Below are 15,976 nucleotides of genomic sequence, written 5' to 3'. Positions count from 1 at the left end.
TTTGAGGTCTGTAAGTCCTACAAGCAGACAGGTGACGATTTGTGAGATTTGAGGAGACGCTTGGCAAAGTGTCATTGTTGCTATTGGTCATTCTATTCTTGATAATTCATTGCTATGGAGTTTGAAGTCTTTAAAATGTTACAAAATCCTCTAAAAATACATAGGAAAGAGTGATTTGAAAGTTATAAATGTATACTATTATAAGAATCTAAACAACCTCACAAGATAATACAAATAGCATACTGATTTATACTCCACTGAAAAGATGACTTTAGCAAGGCTTTCAAAAGCTGTATCTGAATCATTCAAGGAGCTCGATACTGCTCTGGAACCTATGTTCCCTGCCTCAGATAGTTATACTCTTAAACAGAGTTTTAGGGTAATATAAGTGGCTTAAGATAATAAAATTAAATTTTATGTGGCACTCTAATGTGGGTCAAGCAGCAGTCCTGAATGACTCTCTACAAATATGACTCGAGGATTCAGACTTTTGCTGTAGTCTCCATAATTGAGTGTTCCACACATCAGAGTCCATTGCTTCCAGGTATATGGATAAAGGAGCGAGAAAGCACAGGAAGAGTAAGGAAAACCTAGTGAGGGGAGGACATGAACCTCAAAGAATTATCTTATGGGCCAGGCCCTAACTTTGGCCAGAACTGGTCACATGGACTGAACTGAATGCAAGAGAGCTGATAATGTGCCTAGGAGGCTAATAGGCACAGTTTGGTGGACACATGTCATTTTCTCTGCCTCATAGGTTATGTGAGTAAGGCTGGATAGAGCAGAAAAAAAGCAAAATCAAATAAGCATGAAAAACTTTGATCATAATAGAATTTTAATGGGTGCCCAACATTGCCTTCATAGTTAATATAGGCCTGTACAAAAAAAATATGTGATCGAGATATGACTTTGAACCAGGTTATTTTCATTTTCATAATCTATAGTATGGTCTGTGGGAGAAGCAGTTGGGGACTATTGATAAGGAGTACCTGAAACCAGGGCTGCCTTTTAGGGTATGTAACCTGTGTTGTTTCACAGGGCTCTGCACTCACAAAGGCCCCACATTTGGCTTAATGCTTTGCTATTACTGTCTTAAAATTCATCATAATTCTGAACCAGGGGCTCCACATTTTCATCTTGCACTGGGTCATTATGCTAAGCATCCTGGATGTTTCTCATTATGTAGCAGGTCCGACCTGAAATTCATGTCTTATTAGAGACTAAAACTGGACTCAATGATAAAATGAAGATACAGTCTTTAAGATGCAGTTAATGCTAATTGACCTTTGAAAGAAGACAAGTTACAAAAGCAAAGCTGTGTGTGTGTGTTTGTGTGTGTGTGTGTGTGTGTGCGTGCATGCACATCTGCACACATGAGTACGTACCCATACAGGAGTGTATTTTTTTTAGGACAAAGTTTATTGGGAACAATTTGTTTTAACTGATATTTGTCGAGCATCATTCCATTGTTTATTGTTAGCTACTCATGTGAAGAGCTGGTTGATGTCTATAGCACAAACATTTGTTTCACATAAATGGGCGTTTCAGTTGGGTAAGTTTTAATTAAGCAACCATTATTGTACAAGTAGTTGTTTTTGAAACCATGAGAAAACTACTATAATTTGCTAATTCTGTTATCTAGAATCTGAAGGTGTTGAATCTTGTCTACTGTAACATTGAATACGATTTGACTATGAATGTCCCAGATGTTTGGGCAACAAAAGAAAGTATAAGAAACCCTTCCAATATAATGTGTTACATTTATTTTCTACTGCAAATACCTGGACACAGTTTAACTCTTCTCAAGCTCATAGAATCATTTGGTTCTGAAATGAATGACTTATTTTTAAGTTCTGCTTCCATACCACTTTCCTATATTGCTACTCTAGCATATCACATTTCGTAGGGATTTATTTATTTACACATTTGCCAGAGGAGCACACTGAACTCTTAACTTCTTGAGAACAGGTGCTATTGCTATTCGTCTTGCTATTCCCAGAGCTGAGTAGAGTTTCCAGGCACCCTGAACATGTTCAATAAATATTTAATGAAGAAATGAAGAAATAAATAAGTCATGATAAAAATATCGTTTTTCTTTAAGCAAAATAAATATGTCCAAGTCTTAAAGGAAGCTTCTGGTCTTAATAAAGCCAAAATCAGGACTTTTTTATTTTGCAAGGGCATTTTAAACTTGCGTTATGCTCTTTAGCCCGTAACAGCCATGTTCCAGGTAGGGATGAAAGAAAGCATGTTTAGGGGGAGGGTATAGCTCAAGAGGTAGAGTGCTTGCTTAGCATGCATGAACTTTTGGGTTCAATCCCCATTACCTCCATTAAAAAGAAATAAATAAAATAAACCTAATTGCCTCCCCCACAAAGAAAACTAAAAAAAAAAAAAAAGAAAAAAAAAAAGAAAGAAAGAAAGCATACTCATCAAGTGAAATTTTAAAACATCTGAAGGGTAAAAATACTTGTCATTTTCAGAAATTCAGTATTTTATTGAAAGAGGTTTTTGTCCTGTTTTAAAAAAATGGCTTGCTTAATGTAAGTAAAGAAGAATATACATAATTTTCAAAGGATATATATGTTGATACAGTTTTGTATTAAACTTACTGCTAATAATATAATTTTTCACATGTCTCCTAGTAATGAACATGAATAGAGTTCACTATCCTTTTGTTTAAGCCTGAAAATGGTTTATATACTGTGTTAGTTTCCTGTGCTAACTATCACAAACTCAGTAGCTTAAAAAACAACAGAAATTTATTCTCTCCTAGTTCTGGAAGTCAGAAGTCTAGGACTAGTATCACTGGACCAAAATCCAAAGCATGTCTGCAAGATCACACTTCCTTTGGAGGCTCCAGAAGAAAATCCATTCCTTGCCTCTTCCAGCTTCTAGTAGCTGCTAGCATTCCTTGGTTTATGGACACATCTCTCTAATCATCAAAGTCAGCATCTTCAAATCTGCGCTCAGTCTTCACATTGCCTTCCCTTCTTTGTGTGTCAAATCTCCTTCCTCTTTCATATAAGGACACTTGTGGTTACATTTAGGGCCTCCCAGATAATTCAGGATAGTCTCCCTATCTCAAGATTCTTAATCCCATTTGCAAAGACCCTTTTCCCAAATAAGGTAATATTTATGAGGTTCCGTGAATTAGAATCTTCTGTCTTTGGGGGTGATTATTCAGGCTGCTACATTTAACCTGTTCACTTTTGCATTAATGGCTATGTAGTGGGATTCTAGATGATGTATAACAATGTACTTTTCTCAGTGCTCACTGACACAGGAATAAGGGTGATGTGTAATAAGTGAGTTGGAGAACTATAAACTAAATAATACTTTAAAGGTAAGGCTGCCTAAAGAAGCAGGCTTTGGCAAGTAAAGCTCAGAGAGGGAGCTCATAAACTTCATGATAATACCTCGTATAAATTAAAGTAATGTTAATTGTCTCCCCCAAAGCAAGGCCATTAAGCAGCTTATTGCTCCTACCTTTAGAATTTATTTTGGTATTTCTTGTGGTCCTACCTTTCCAATGGTATTTTACTTTTTACCCAGAAGGGATATAAACACTTCCTGACAGTCCCTTCTGGTATATTTCATCTCTAAGTATAACAAGAGGAGGGAAATAAATGACCACATAGGTACTGATAAGCTCTGCAGCGATCAGAGATAAAAGGCTCTAGAAAGACGCCAGCATGTAGTTTCATTTTGAAACACAGTTCCTAACAAATGGAAAGAGTAAGTGTGTCTACTTACATTCCCCAGTTACAAGCAGCTAGCCTGGCAGTGACCTTGACACTAACTAAGGAGGAACTTTCTGTTTCATTTTTTCCACTATGTTGAGGTAAGATCCTCTGAACCATGAAAAAAGATGTTTTGTTCCTTAAACACATTTTTATCCATCTCCTACTATGTGCCAGAAAACTGTGTGTAAATCCCTAGCTAATCCAGTTGCTTTCTTTCTCCCTGTCAGTTGCTTTCCATGTGATTTTCAAGTCCTCAAAACTTTTAGAATTCTACGCTTGGTCATTTAGAACAGAACCAAGGAATCAAGGCCACAAAAGGACAGCTTAGTTGGAGGAGGGGTGAGTGGAAAAGGAAAAAAACCAAGAATGCTAAGAAGTTGCGTAAATGTCCTCTAGCACATCCCCTACTCTGAGGGCTAATGTACTGTAGCAATTCATCAGTCATTCTAATAGTCTTTTAACTTCTGTCAGAAAGCCTGCTAAATGCTAACATCTTAAATGTTTAATATTCTAAAACATATTTTCATTAATCATGCAAATTATCTGGGTATCCGTATTTTACAGTAACTCTCTTCAGAGATTGAGGCCTAAGGCTTTGTGTATGAGAGACCCATGTTAGTGAATGATACTATAGACGAAATATAACTCAAAATTAAAGAATTTTAGAAATGAAACTTTGCTAGTGAAATTCCAGTAGCTGTGTGCTATCACATTTACTAAAAAAAAAAAAAACCCAAAAAACCCCAAAACTGTCATTAATGTCAAATCCTTGTGATTATGGAGCAACCAGCTAAACTATGCACTTGCTTCATTCTATTTTATTACATAGTTGGTGGATAGATATTAATGGTAGTAGATGGTATATTGTCCTAATAGAAATAATCTTATGTTTCATAGCAAAATGGACTGTGGGCTCAGTTGTTAGAAAAAGGTAGAACATGAGTTCCTTGCAGTTATGTTGGCCTGAACTGCACCATGAAAACCTTCATTTTTATGCTACCAGTCACCTCAATTCCAAGGATTCTTAGTTGCTTGAGAAAAGGAGAAACATGTAGATTGGCCCCATGAAGCAGATGGATAAGGAATTGAAAGGGTAAATGGTATGAGTTTTGGTAGTGTTAGTGGAAATGCTCTACCCTGAAGCCATTTGATTGTCAGCAGAAATGGAGCTTGGTAGTGAAAGAGAAATGACCCGAGACCACGTAAATATGGTTAAACTGGAGTCACAAAGCACTAGTGCTCACTGGACTCAAGAACATGACCTAAGCGACTGGAAGTCATGAGCGATGGTGGTGGATCAGTGCACTAGTCCAGCTCCCAACAGGAAACATATGGCACAATAGACTGAAGGTAATTCAAGGAAGGCTTATTTATAAAGGGGCTAATTACAAATCCGTGGGCAGGGTGGAGAGTGGGGGCACCATTAAGGGCTGGGCAGGTAGTGAGAGCTAATAGGCAAGAGCTGTTATTAAATATAGGCCTTAGAAGATGAGACAATTACCAGAATTTGAAGGAAAGAGAGTCATTACAAAAAGTCACCTCTGGGGGACTAGTGACCTTTGATTAAGGGAGACAGCCAGCACAGGTGATCTCATGGAGAGAGCAAATGCCCTGACTTCACTCCCCTCTCTCTCTTCAGTCTCCTAATGGGGCTTTCCATTCTTTGAGCCTAACAGGAACCCGAGGACACAGATCAAGAATGTGGTCCATGCAGGTTAGCCTCCCTGTGTGGACACCAGGGCTTCCCACGTGGAGAGTGAGGGTGAACACAGGGAGTCAGAGATGTCTAATTTTGGTATGCATACCACTTTGATTATGTAAGCAAAGTTCATAACCACCCTTTGATTGCTTTTCTTACAATTCTTTTTTTAAAACCGTTTCTTTTGCAGTTAGTTTCTTGTATGATATCACCTGATACTGTATTCATTATCTTAACAAAATTTCTCGTAGCAGTGCTGCTTCTCCAGTACACAAGTGTGAACCACCTTAGCCTCTGAGTAGTCAGATACTAAAAAAAAAAAAAAAAAAAAAAAAAAAAAGCTGAATGCCGTCCAGACAGTTCTTTATTCTGAACTTTATTCTTCACATTACTAATCAGTTGGTGTAACAGTGTGCTTTTAAATACCTGTAGTCCTTACTGCTAAAGGAACACTGAAGTCTTCACTTTTTTTTCACATAGTTTGCCTTCTAATTTTACTTTTCTAGTAAAGTATTTAACTATTTCTTCCTGAATCATGGATTCTAAGGTGCAATAAAAATCCAAAGGGAAGTATATTTGTTGTTATACAGAGAAACATTTTTTTTAAGAGCATTTTCAATGATTTCTGCTGGAATGAATGAGTAAAGATTTCAAGAATAAATAGTGGCAGAAAACCAACTTTACTGTTGTACATAAGTTGATGCAGCCCCTGGGTACAAGTACTTCTGTATCTCCTTTTGTTGAGTTCTCTATTTTTTATGAATATGCATATTGGGGGGAAAAACTTCCATCTGCTCTCTTTTAGCTGATTCTATCACATTTTTGAGCTGTGCATCATTATGGAGCTTCAGAGAAAGATGATCATTTACATTACATACGGATATAAAGGAGAGGAGGAGTTGATGAATTGCAAACAAGTATAATTTATATGGACGAAGTGTGCCAGAAGTGCTTTTCACCCCATTTTACTCTGCAAATGGAATGATTCCTGCCCATTCACTTGGCCCAGTGCCCAAATACTCAGAGAGGAAAACAGTCCCTTTAGCTTGTGCATCAGGATTTCACTTCTTTCCTGTGAGGAGACAGTGCTTTGCACTCATGCTCACCAGGGACCACAGAGGTCAAAAGAAATCTCTGAACATTCTAATGTCATGTTTTATATTCTTCTGTCATGGCTTCCTCATTTATAATATACATCATTTGGACACACTGATCCTCTGTGTGTGTGAGAAGTCTGCATGATGGAGAAGGAAAGGAGAAGTGATGAAAAGCTTTTATTTTCCCCGTAACCTGTCTCCGTGCTTTGATTTCCCATGGTAGATCACTTGTGTAAATGCCCATAAGCTTTGCAAGTAAGTAAATTTTACATTTAGGCTGTCTTCCTGAGAGCTTCTCTGTTGGCTTTAGCGCAATCAGCTGTAACTCTCTACTGCAAATACCAAGGCCCAAGATGCAGTAATCACCCCAGATCTTTTATTTATTTAATGTAAGCATTCATTTATATGTTTATTCATTTATTCTTCAAAAATGATTATCCCTATCAGGTACCAAGAGTGAGGACTCAGAGCCGCATACAATATAACCTCTTCCTAAACTGCCAGGAGTAAACAAAGTAAATCATCTTTCTTGAAAAAAATATTTATTTGCTATTGTTATCATTTTATTTTACTCTGTCTTGATGGGGGGAGGTAGTTAGGTTTATTTATTTTTAGTAGAGCTAGTGGGGATAAACAAAGAAATATTCTGTCATGACAAAAATGGTCATTTATTCTGTGAGGGTCTGCTAAAGCAGCTGACTCTCTGTCTTGCTTGTGGACAACACAGTTGTCTTAGCCCACGGGAGATTTGTGTCTGAAGAATTTCAAGTCACTGCTAGACCATGGCTTGTCTTATGGTAGCATGTGTGCTGCTTTGAGTCATGCTCAGACATCAGTTTTCCTGCACATACTGCATGCCTTGCACTGAGTGCTTTGGACATTTTATCTCATTTAATCAACAATATAATATGGAATATTAGTACTATAATTATATACATTTGATAGAGGGGAGAAAACTAAGCTCAGAGGATAAGTGACTTGCCCAAAGTCACACAGTCCTCAAACCCAGATCTCCAGGCTCTGTGTTCAGATCAATGTTGGCTGTGATGAGATGAATTCAGTGGTAAGATGGCAGGTAGCGTAAAGTGTGGGTTACTTCTATCTTATTTCCACAGCCAAGAAACACGGTCAAATTTAGAAACTGCTGTTCTTTTGCCTATATTTAGTCTATTCATTTTGCTCTCAACCTTTACATAATTTCAGCATGAATTCCCACTTTATGAAGGAGTACTTGAAGTCTGCATGCTGATTAGTTATACAGTTTTCTTTATCAGTGGTTGGGGGATGGAAGTGCATGTGTGTGTGGGGGGGTGATGGAGTATCTAAAATTTCATCACATTATTTTTCTCAGAACTTACGCTGTAACGGAAGTTTCTCAACATGAAATGTCATCAATTTGGCCTCACTCAGGAAGTTGCAAGGCACTTGACTGTAACCTCAGTGAATTGGACGTTGTCTAAAGCCTGAAAATCTTTAGCTGCCTGTCATTTTAGAAGTTTTAAAAGTTATTTTATTTCTTAATTAATTCTCTTTGCAATTTGATTGATTTAAAAAAAAGCTTCTTAAGGGTGAAGATACATTTGTGTTTATATCAGAAGTAGAATGGGAGAGGGGAGGGATGTCAGAATTTAAATCATCTAATTTTTGCTCTTATCAAAATAGTATTATGAAGATTTTATCCACTTATCTGAAATAAAATTTCTCTAACCGTGCATGTTGTCACAACGTACTTGAATCTGTAAATATGGGCTATCCCTGAGATCAGAATAATAATTGCATTCCACAGTGGTTTTACAACCTTTCTGTACTAAAAGACCCAGTTGTGTCCAATGGAGAGGTGATGACGAGATTCTGATGCAGATTATCTGATCCAAAGGGCCTTTGTGGCAGCATATGTATTCCGTATCTAAATACTGTTGAATGAATAAACAAGTGAATGAGACTGGAACTCTCACTGGGTTTCAGCCTAGAAGCACAAAGCCAGTGTAATCATCTGGTAAAGATTAAAATGTCGACCCTTGAACCACTTTCACATCTGTCTCCTAGTCAACAGTGGAAGGTCTAAGTCCCTCACAACCTTGGATGAACTATTTCTGCCGGCAGCTGAAACCTCATGGCGTCTCTGCTTTCCTCCTTCTCTCTTTGCATGAATCCAGCGTCTCTTCATCTGCTTCAGTCTCCTCAAGGCCTCTGCAGCACTTCTGCTCAAAAGTATTTCTCTAAATTCTTAATTGGGTACCTTCATTTTGAAGGGATGGAAGTTGTGACTGAATATGTTTCACAAGTTTCTACCATTTTACAATCAGGAAGTTCCTTATATGCTCACCAGCTTACAATTCCCTGACATCTTCATAAAGAAGCTCTACTCTTTTGACCTCCTTGAGGCAGCAGATTGATTAAAGATTAAGAAGTATGGCCAGTGGTTGTGCTGTGTCTATGGAGGCCCTAGAAAAATCTGTTTGAAGTGGTAGTCCTAGCAGGAGTGGGGCCATGATGGAGCCAGCATATTGGAAATTTGAAATTGAAACACTATTTCCTGCTGTGGAGAGGAAGGAACAGAAGTAGACATGTGCTTTACTCCTGACCTGGGTACTGCATCTGGGATCACCTCTCATGGATCTGGAAAAATATGCTAGAGATTAACTGTGTGTTTCCTCCAGCATTTGAAACACCACTTTGTGTTTCCTGATTTTTCCTAATTTTTAAAATTAATTTGAAAAACTTTTTGGCCACTTTGGAAGGTATTGTATAGGTTGGGTAGATTGATTTAAATATTAATATGGAGTGTGTTGTATGGGGATAATCATTATATTCAATGCAATCCGGCAAACAATTCCTGAATGTCCACTCTTTGTCTGGGATTATGCCAGAGATTGAAATGACTAAACGGAATAGTCTCTGTCACCAGGAGATCACAGTCTCGTGAAAGGGCAAGCGTCACGCAAATAGATAAAGTATAATATGATGTGTTACAACTAACAGAGATACAAATTGCTATGAAAAAACAAAGTGGAGGACACTAAAGAGACTCACAGAAGGCGTCACGGAGTAAATGACTTTTGTGATGAGTCTTAAGACAGAAAACAGAGGGAGGCTTCTGGATATAAAAAAATAACAGGAGCCACTCCAGCAAAATAAATAGCGTAAGAAAAGTCACAAAGGGAATAGTGAACTCAGGGAATTGCAAGAAGGTTGTTATGGCTGGAGAGTGTAGGGTGAGAAGGGAGAGAGGAAAGATGACTCATAGGGAAGGTTAAAAATGGTTGAGAAGGACTTTATATATCCCGGAGATTTAAGTATTATACCAAAGATAGTGAAAAGCCATTAAAAAATTTTAAGCTGGGAAGTATGTGATTTGAATTTTTTGTTAGAAAGATCTTTCTAGAGACCATGTGGAGGATGGATTAGAAGGTAGGGCATTGATAGGACAGAGGTCAGTTGGAAAGTTGTTACATCATTTTGCACATGACAGTATGAAGTCCCAAAGCAAGGCAGCAACCATGGGAATGGATAGAAAGCTGTGAATATGAAAGCGTTTCTAGAAGTTTGATCCATAGAGATTGATTATTTATTGAATCTGTATGAGAAGGATATATGTGAGATGAAGCAAGAAATTATTTTCTGCTTTGGGTAACTGGGTGGGTATTGGTACTGTTAAAGAGAGAGGTAGATTGGGAATAAAATAGGAGAGACAAGGTTGCAGAGAAAATCAAGGATTTGAATATGCTGAGTTGAAGCTTCCTAGAGTGCAGTGGACTGAGCTGTGTCTCCCCAGCCCCTCACATTCATGTGTTGGAACTCTAAACCCCAATGCATGGTATTTGGAGATAAGGTCTCTGGGAGATGATTAGGTTGAGACAAGGGATTAACCTAGTTATCTCCCAAAGACCCTGTCTCTCTCTGCCGTTTCAGGACACAGCAAGAAGGTGGCTATCTGCAAGCCAGGAAGAGAGATCTCACCAGAACCCAACCATGCTGGCAACCTGATCTTGGACTTCTAACTTCTAGAACTGCGAGAAATAAATTTCTGTTGTTTGAGCCACCCGGACTATGGTGTTTTGCTATGGCAGCCTGAGCTAATATACAGGGATTCAGGAAGTGGGATAACACAGATCCAGGGTTTAGGAGAGAGACTGAGGTGAAGCAATTGGTTTGGAAATCATATATATATATATATATATATATATATATATATATATATATATATATATATGTATATGTATATATACATGTATATGAGATATGTGAAAACATAAGAAATTTTGTGTAAAGTTCTTAGATGAATATGCCTTCAGTAACACTAGTCTGGAAAATATCAAATGCACATAGTTTTTTTTATTATTAAAATTAGGGTATTTCAAAATTTTAAATATTTACACTAAAAGGTGAAAAATCTGTACAATTATTAAAATTAGTTTTACTCAATCAGAATTTACAATATATTGTTATCTATACTTTTACATAGATAACAGTGAAGAAATGAACAAAAAACAGTTACTAAAACTTCACTATGGATCAGGATAAAATGCCTCCAATATTAACACACGCGTTCCCAGTAATTATAAAATGAATGTAAGTGCTGCTTGCACAATTGGTTAAACAGACACATGCTCCATAATGATTCATTCAGTAATATACATTAATTCAAAACTGGTAGGTATAAAAAAGGAGGATTTTTTTTGGAAAATCATTTTGCACTTATAAAGCCAAATAAAGTTCATGTCTCACACACTAAAAACTTACACTATACTTTTTTATGATACAGGCAAGTGAGATGCTAATATATAGTATTTAAAATAATAAATATACATACTACTTACAACAACTGAAAATGTTAGAGCTATGAACTTTTATGTACAATCATTCCCATTAAAACATTTTAACTTCAGGTCGTATCTGCAAATACTTCTCTTCCTCTCCTATTTGATCTTTTAGCTCAAGAAGAGTTAAAATCCAAACACATCTGTAGATGTAGAGCTGAGAATGTGTGTTCAGTTGCTTGGCTCTGTGATAGTAATCTTCTGTACCATGTCAGACAGATTTTCAGACTCCAGATCTTCTTTACCATTATCTGAGTTTTCTGATGAGATATAACAACCAGAGTCCCTTGGGCAGTCATCTAACTGTGACTTATTTAAGGAGATGTCTGGGCTTAAGGACAGGGGCACAGATTCATTTTCTTGCTCTTGAATAGCTGGAAATGGAAAAGAGGGGAGCAGTTAGGCAAAGCCAAGAAAAGTTTTATTCATATATTAATTCATCTTCAAGCTGTTTTAACTGTTCCAACCTTTACTTCATTACAATTGAAACTTTTGTAAGTAAACATTTGTTGATTATAAAAGTGATGTTTGCACTCAAATATTCAAACCCCTGTTTTCTTAGAAGACAAAGTTTGCCCTTTGTTGCTCACTTGCAGTTTCATGAAATTCATGTGAACTGCTTACATAAGTGAAGATCAATATGGACTCTCACTTTACATTAATGATAAGTTGCCAGAGAAAGCAGATTGTATCCACAGTGTGACTGATGCCTTTTCCAAATGCTCCTTAAAGTAACACTAGAAAAAGTCATTTGTAGTTTAAATGTACAATCCAAATCAATAGTGATCTTTTCGAACAATTCTAGAATCGTGATAATGTGGATTAATGAATATAAAAGATCACTATGAGCAACAGTATACAGTAGGAATTTGATAACTTGGAATTTAACTAATAAAACTTAAAATATCCAAAAATTTTATATGTTTGCTTTCATCAGAAAAGTAGACAAAGAAACCAAGTTGCTTTTAGAAAATAAAATACTATTTCCATTGAATCTGTCTTTTGTAGTGTGTCAGAAATTCTACATCTTTTGTTTATAGTTCTGAATAACAATTGTTGATACTCAGATTGGTAATTCTGTGTCATCAAAGCAGTATTCTGGATTCAGTAGGCATTATCTTTTTAGAAAAAAATATTAGAGATGTAATGAAAGATATTTCTAAAGAACCTGAGCAGCCCTATGAAGTTTTACTCCTCTCAAGAAAGAGCATCAGTGTTCTCTTTGTCAATGTGAAGTTTCTTTTTTTGCATTTCCTGACACTAGTAAATGGGTGTTTCTCTGCATCATGAGATGGGTTCCTCAGAGAGGAGATGGATGTGAGGCCACCACCTCTCAGCTGTATCAGCGTGTCTTGCTCTTCCCCCTTCTAACCTTTGGACATTTGAATTGCCCTACATTGGAAAAACATACATTTCAGGGTGGGCTAAGACCTCTGTCTTCAGAGGCTACACACTGCATTCCACTCCAGTGAGAAGAAAGTAAACCTTAACTTCAAAATCCTTGAAAGAAGGAAATTGTGTAATTGTGCAATTTTCCTCAACGGATTCATAAGTAATTTATCCTTTAGAAATCCACTTTTTAATCTTGCCTACATATCTCCTGCTTTTAAATGCATTTTCTAGGTTTCAGATATCTTGCCAACATTAGTTTATGGTTCAGTGTGAATCCAATTGTTGTCAACTTCATTAAAAGAGAGAATTGGGCCCTGGTGCCTTCGTATACTTGCATGTAATGAATTAAGTTCTCATCAATGGATCTAGAATGGTACTGGTTATGTACCACTCATGGAGGAATTGAGAAAAGAGTCACTCAAATTATTTTCTGTATTCTGCGGTTTAGATGGGAAATACAGATTGAGTAAGGTTGGGAAAAAATGATAAAAATAATTTCTTAGTCTACTCATCTTCAAAATGAGTCATAGCAGTTCTTTTAATCTTTTCTTCAAGGCTTTTATTTGCAACAATGAAACCACATTTATGCCATTCCTCTGAATCTTCTCCACATTTGCCACAATGTATTTAACTTATTTCTAATTCAAGGATCAGATATTTAAGTCTAGTGATATGATAACTAGTTCTAAGCATAAGGAACTTTAACTTTAATATGTACCTATTGTGACTGTTATTTTAAAATGTTAGCTATCATGAGGCATTTTCTCTTTATTAGTCATAACAACCTTTAGGTTTAAGGAGAGTCTACTTAATATTGATTAGTCTTTATGAGTATCAGTCATTCACTTTTGTTCCCAAGCCCTTCTTTTATAAAAAAAGGCAGCACTGAAATGGGACCTCTCTAAGGAAAAGCTCTCTCCCTCTGCTTTTCTGTCTTATCACCACTGAAATGAAAGACCCAGCTCTGTGTTCCATTATCCAGGTGTTTCTGGAAAAGGCCAGAGGACTTGGATTTGTGGCCATGCTTCCTGTCCCATCAGCAGTGATCACCAGATTTGGAGCGTGATTCTCTTAGAATGTTTGTGGGGGTAATGCCATATTTCCCCAGATTATGTTTGGGCCTATTACCTGAACACAAAGTGGGAAGAACTGAGTTCCCTTCCTTCAGACTGACATCCTAAACAGGACTTGGTGTAATAAAACTGCTCCCAACACCATTTTCTGTTTAGGTTGATTACTGATTGTGGGGCTCTCGTCAACATATAAAACATGGGCTTGAAGAAATCTGATTTCCAAAATTAGCTCTTTTCCTTTCAAAAAATAAGTAGTCAGCTTGTTATTTTGTCCTCAGAAGCCTCTATACATTCACCTCAAAGGCTAACAAAGTAAACAAACAATAAATGAAAATCTGACTTTAATAGAAAATGTGGCATTTAAAAAATTTTAGTAATAAAATATATTTTAAAATTTCCCCCTGACAAATACTGTATCATACTCTCTAAATTCTAGGAATGGTTTGTTTTAAATACAGGTTATTTATTGTAGAAACCTTTCATCTGCAATTTTTATGGAAAATAGAAATTGTTTCTCAGTATGAAAGTTATGCAGCACAGTAATTTACAAAACAGCAGTAATTTGCTAAATGATTTCCTAGTGAAATGAAAACATGACTATGCCTCCTCAAAAGCTTCCCACCAGGCTTGCAATAATTTTAGGCAAGTGATCAGCTGGAGCCCCTCAACTGTAACTATAAAAAGAAAAGGCAGGTCATTAAGTTACATTATGGAAGTGAAAGCTATGTAGCATTCAGTTTTTTTGTATTTGAAAGGTCAAGATTTTCCTCTTCTTGGTTTTTTGTTTTTTGTTTTTTGTTTTTTTTTTTCCATCCTGACACTAATGACTTAGGGATTGGCACAAACCTAGGTCTTATGCGATGGTTGGTTTTTCCAGCAGAGGTGATGAATTCACACTAAAACATCTACATTTTCTTTCTAAGTCATTTAGTTCCTTCATGTGGCCATGAAACAGAGTAAAGCTAACCAACTACCTAGAAACTGAAACTATAACCTTCATCAGTTTTGTCCCATGGTCCAATCATCTGAGCTAACCAGGCAAGAATCACACTGGAGTGAAAAATAGTATGCCTACAAAATTACACACTTGCCATAGGATATCTAAGTGCATTTTTATACCAAAATATTTCTGATAATAGGTTAAGTTAAAAAATCAGTGTGTATAATTTAATTATTTTATTATTGAAATTATATAAAAACATATAGACATGCATATAATTGACAAATGCAAAAGTGTTAAAATTTTAGATAGATTTTCTCTTTACTTTCTCAGATTGTCTGCAATATCTTGTATTTTATTTTAACAAAGAACAAGAAATTTAAATGGTACTATTTTTCAGTAAAGCTCCTGAATGGTTTGCAAATATCCCAAAAGAATTTTCAAATCTGGGTATATTGGAGAATTATTAAATAATTTGAAGAAGGATATCTCATTGCTACCAGCCAATAGCAGGCATAACAGGAGTACAGAAAGCAGCCCCAAACAGTTCTGTACTCTGTGTAATGAAAATAAAATAATTATGTTAAGAATAAATTATTTAGGAGATACTTTGTCATAAAGAACTACTTTGAATATTAAAATATTTTATTTCTTACCAAAATGTTTATGGAATCATGAGCCCATGTTTCAACATTTTAAGATAGTTGTCAATGGAGATAAAAAGTGGCATGGTGATTAGAACATAAGACAGCTAGTATAATTATTCATAAAATAATTATATTGAGTTGTGACATTTAATTAATTAAGTATAGGCAATCTCAATTATATTAAAAGTGAAGAAAGCTTTAAGGAAATCAAACTAGATCCTAATTCTGGGAAAAAGTTCTCATGCCCTAAGGAGAGAACTCTGTCCTATATTCACATATTAGAAAGTTTAAGATTTAATAAAAATGTAAACTACTAGTTTTTGCTTGACTTTCCCAGTTTTCTTTACCCAAATATTCCAGATTTTGACTTTACTATCTTGTTTGCTTTAGGTATGAAGCCTCTGTCCTTTAAGCCAAGTACTATAAAATAATGCAATCCGAAGGGCATAGGAAAATACCCGACCAATGAAAGTGCTCAATAAACAATTTTTTTAATTAAAAATGTGATATTTAGATTAATTAAAGGAAATATGAACTAAAAAAGATCAAATAAGAAATTTTG

General features: G+C 36.1%; 1 protein-coding gene and 1 long non-coding RNA gene across 2 annotated transcripts in view; one reads left to right on the top strand and one right to left on the bottom strand.

Moving 5' to 3' along the window:
- The window catches only part of LOC106729492, a 99,671-nt gene that overhangs the window by 65,488 nt on the left and 18,207 nt on the right, over window positions 1-15,976 (top strand). The window lies entirely within an intron of this gene.
- Window positions 10,858-15,976, bottom strand: part of SAMSN1 (SAM domain, SH3 domain and nuclear localization signals 1) — a 47,958-nt gene continuing 42,839 nt past the window's right edge. The window contains exon 8 of the mRNA XM_006183910.2: window positions 10,858-11,736. Within this exon, the coding sequence (XP_006183972.1) occupies window positions 11,534-11,736 (203 nt within the window). The 3' untranslated portion in view covers window positions 10,858-11,533. The remainder of the gene's footprint in view (window positions 11,737-15,976) is intronic.

Source organism: Camelus ferus, chromosome 1 (genome assembly GCF_009834535.1).
Source record: "Camelus ferus isolate YT-003-E chromosome 1, BCGSAC_Cfer_1.0, whole genome shotgun sequence".
Classification (NCBI taxonomy): Eukaryota; Metazoa; Chordata; class Mammalia; order Artiodactyla; family Camelidae; genus Camelus; species Camelus ferus.
This window is presented reverse-complemented; position numbering and strand designations above follow the sequence as displayed.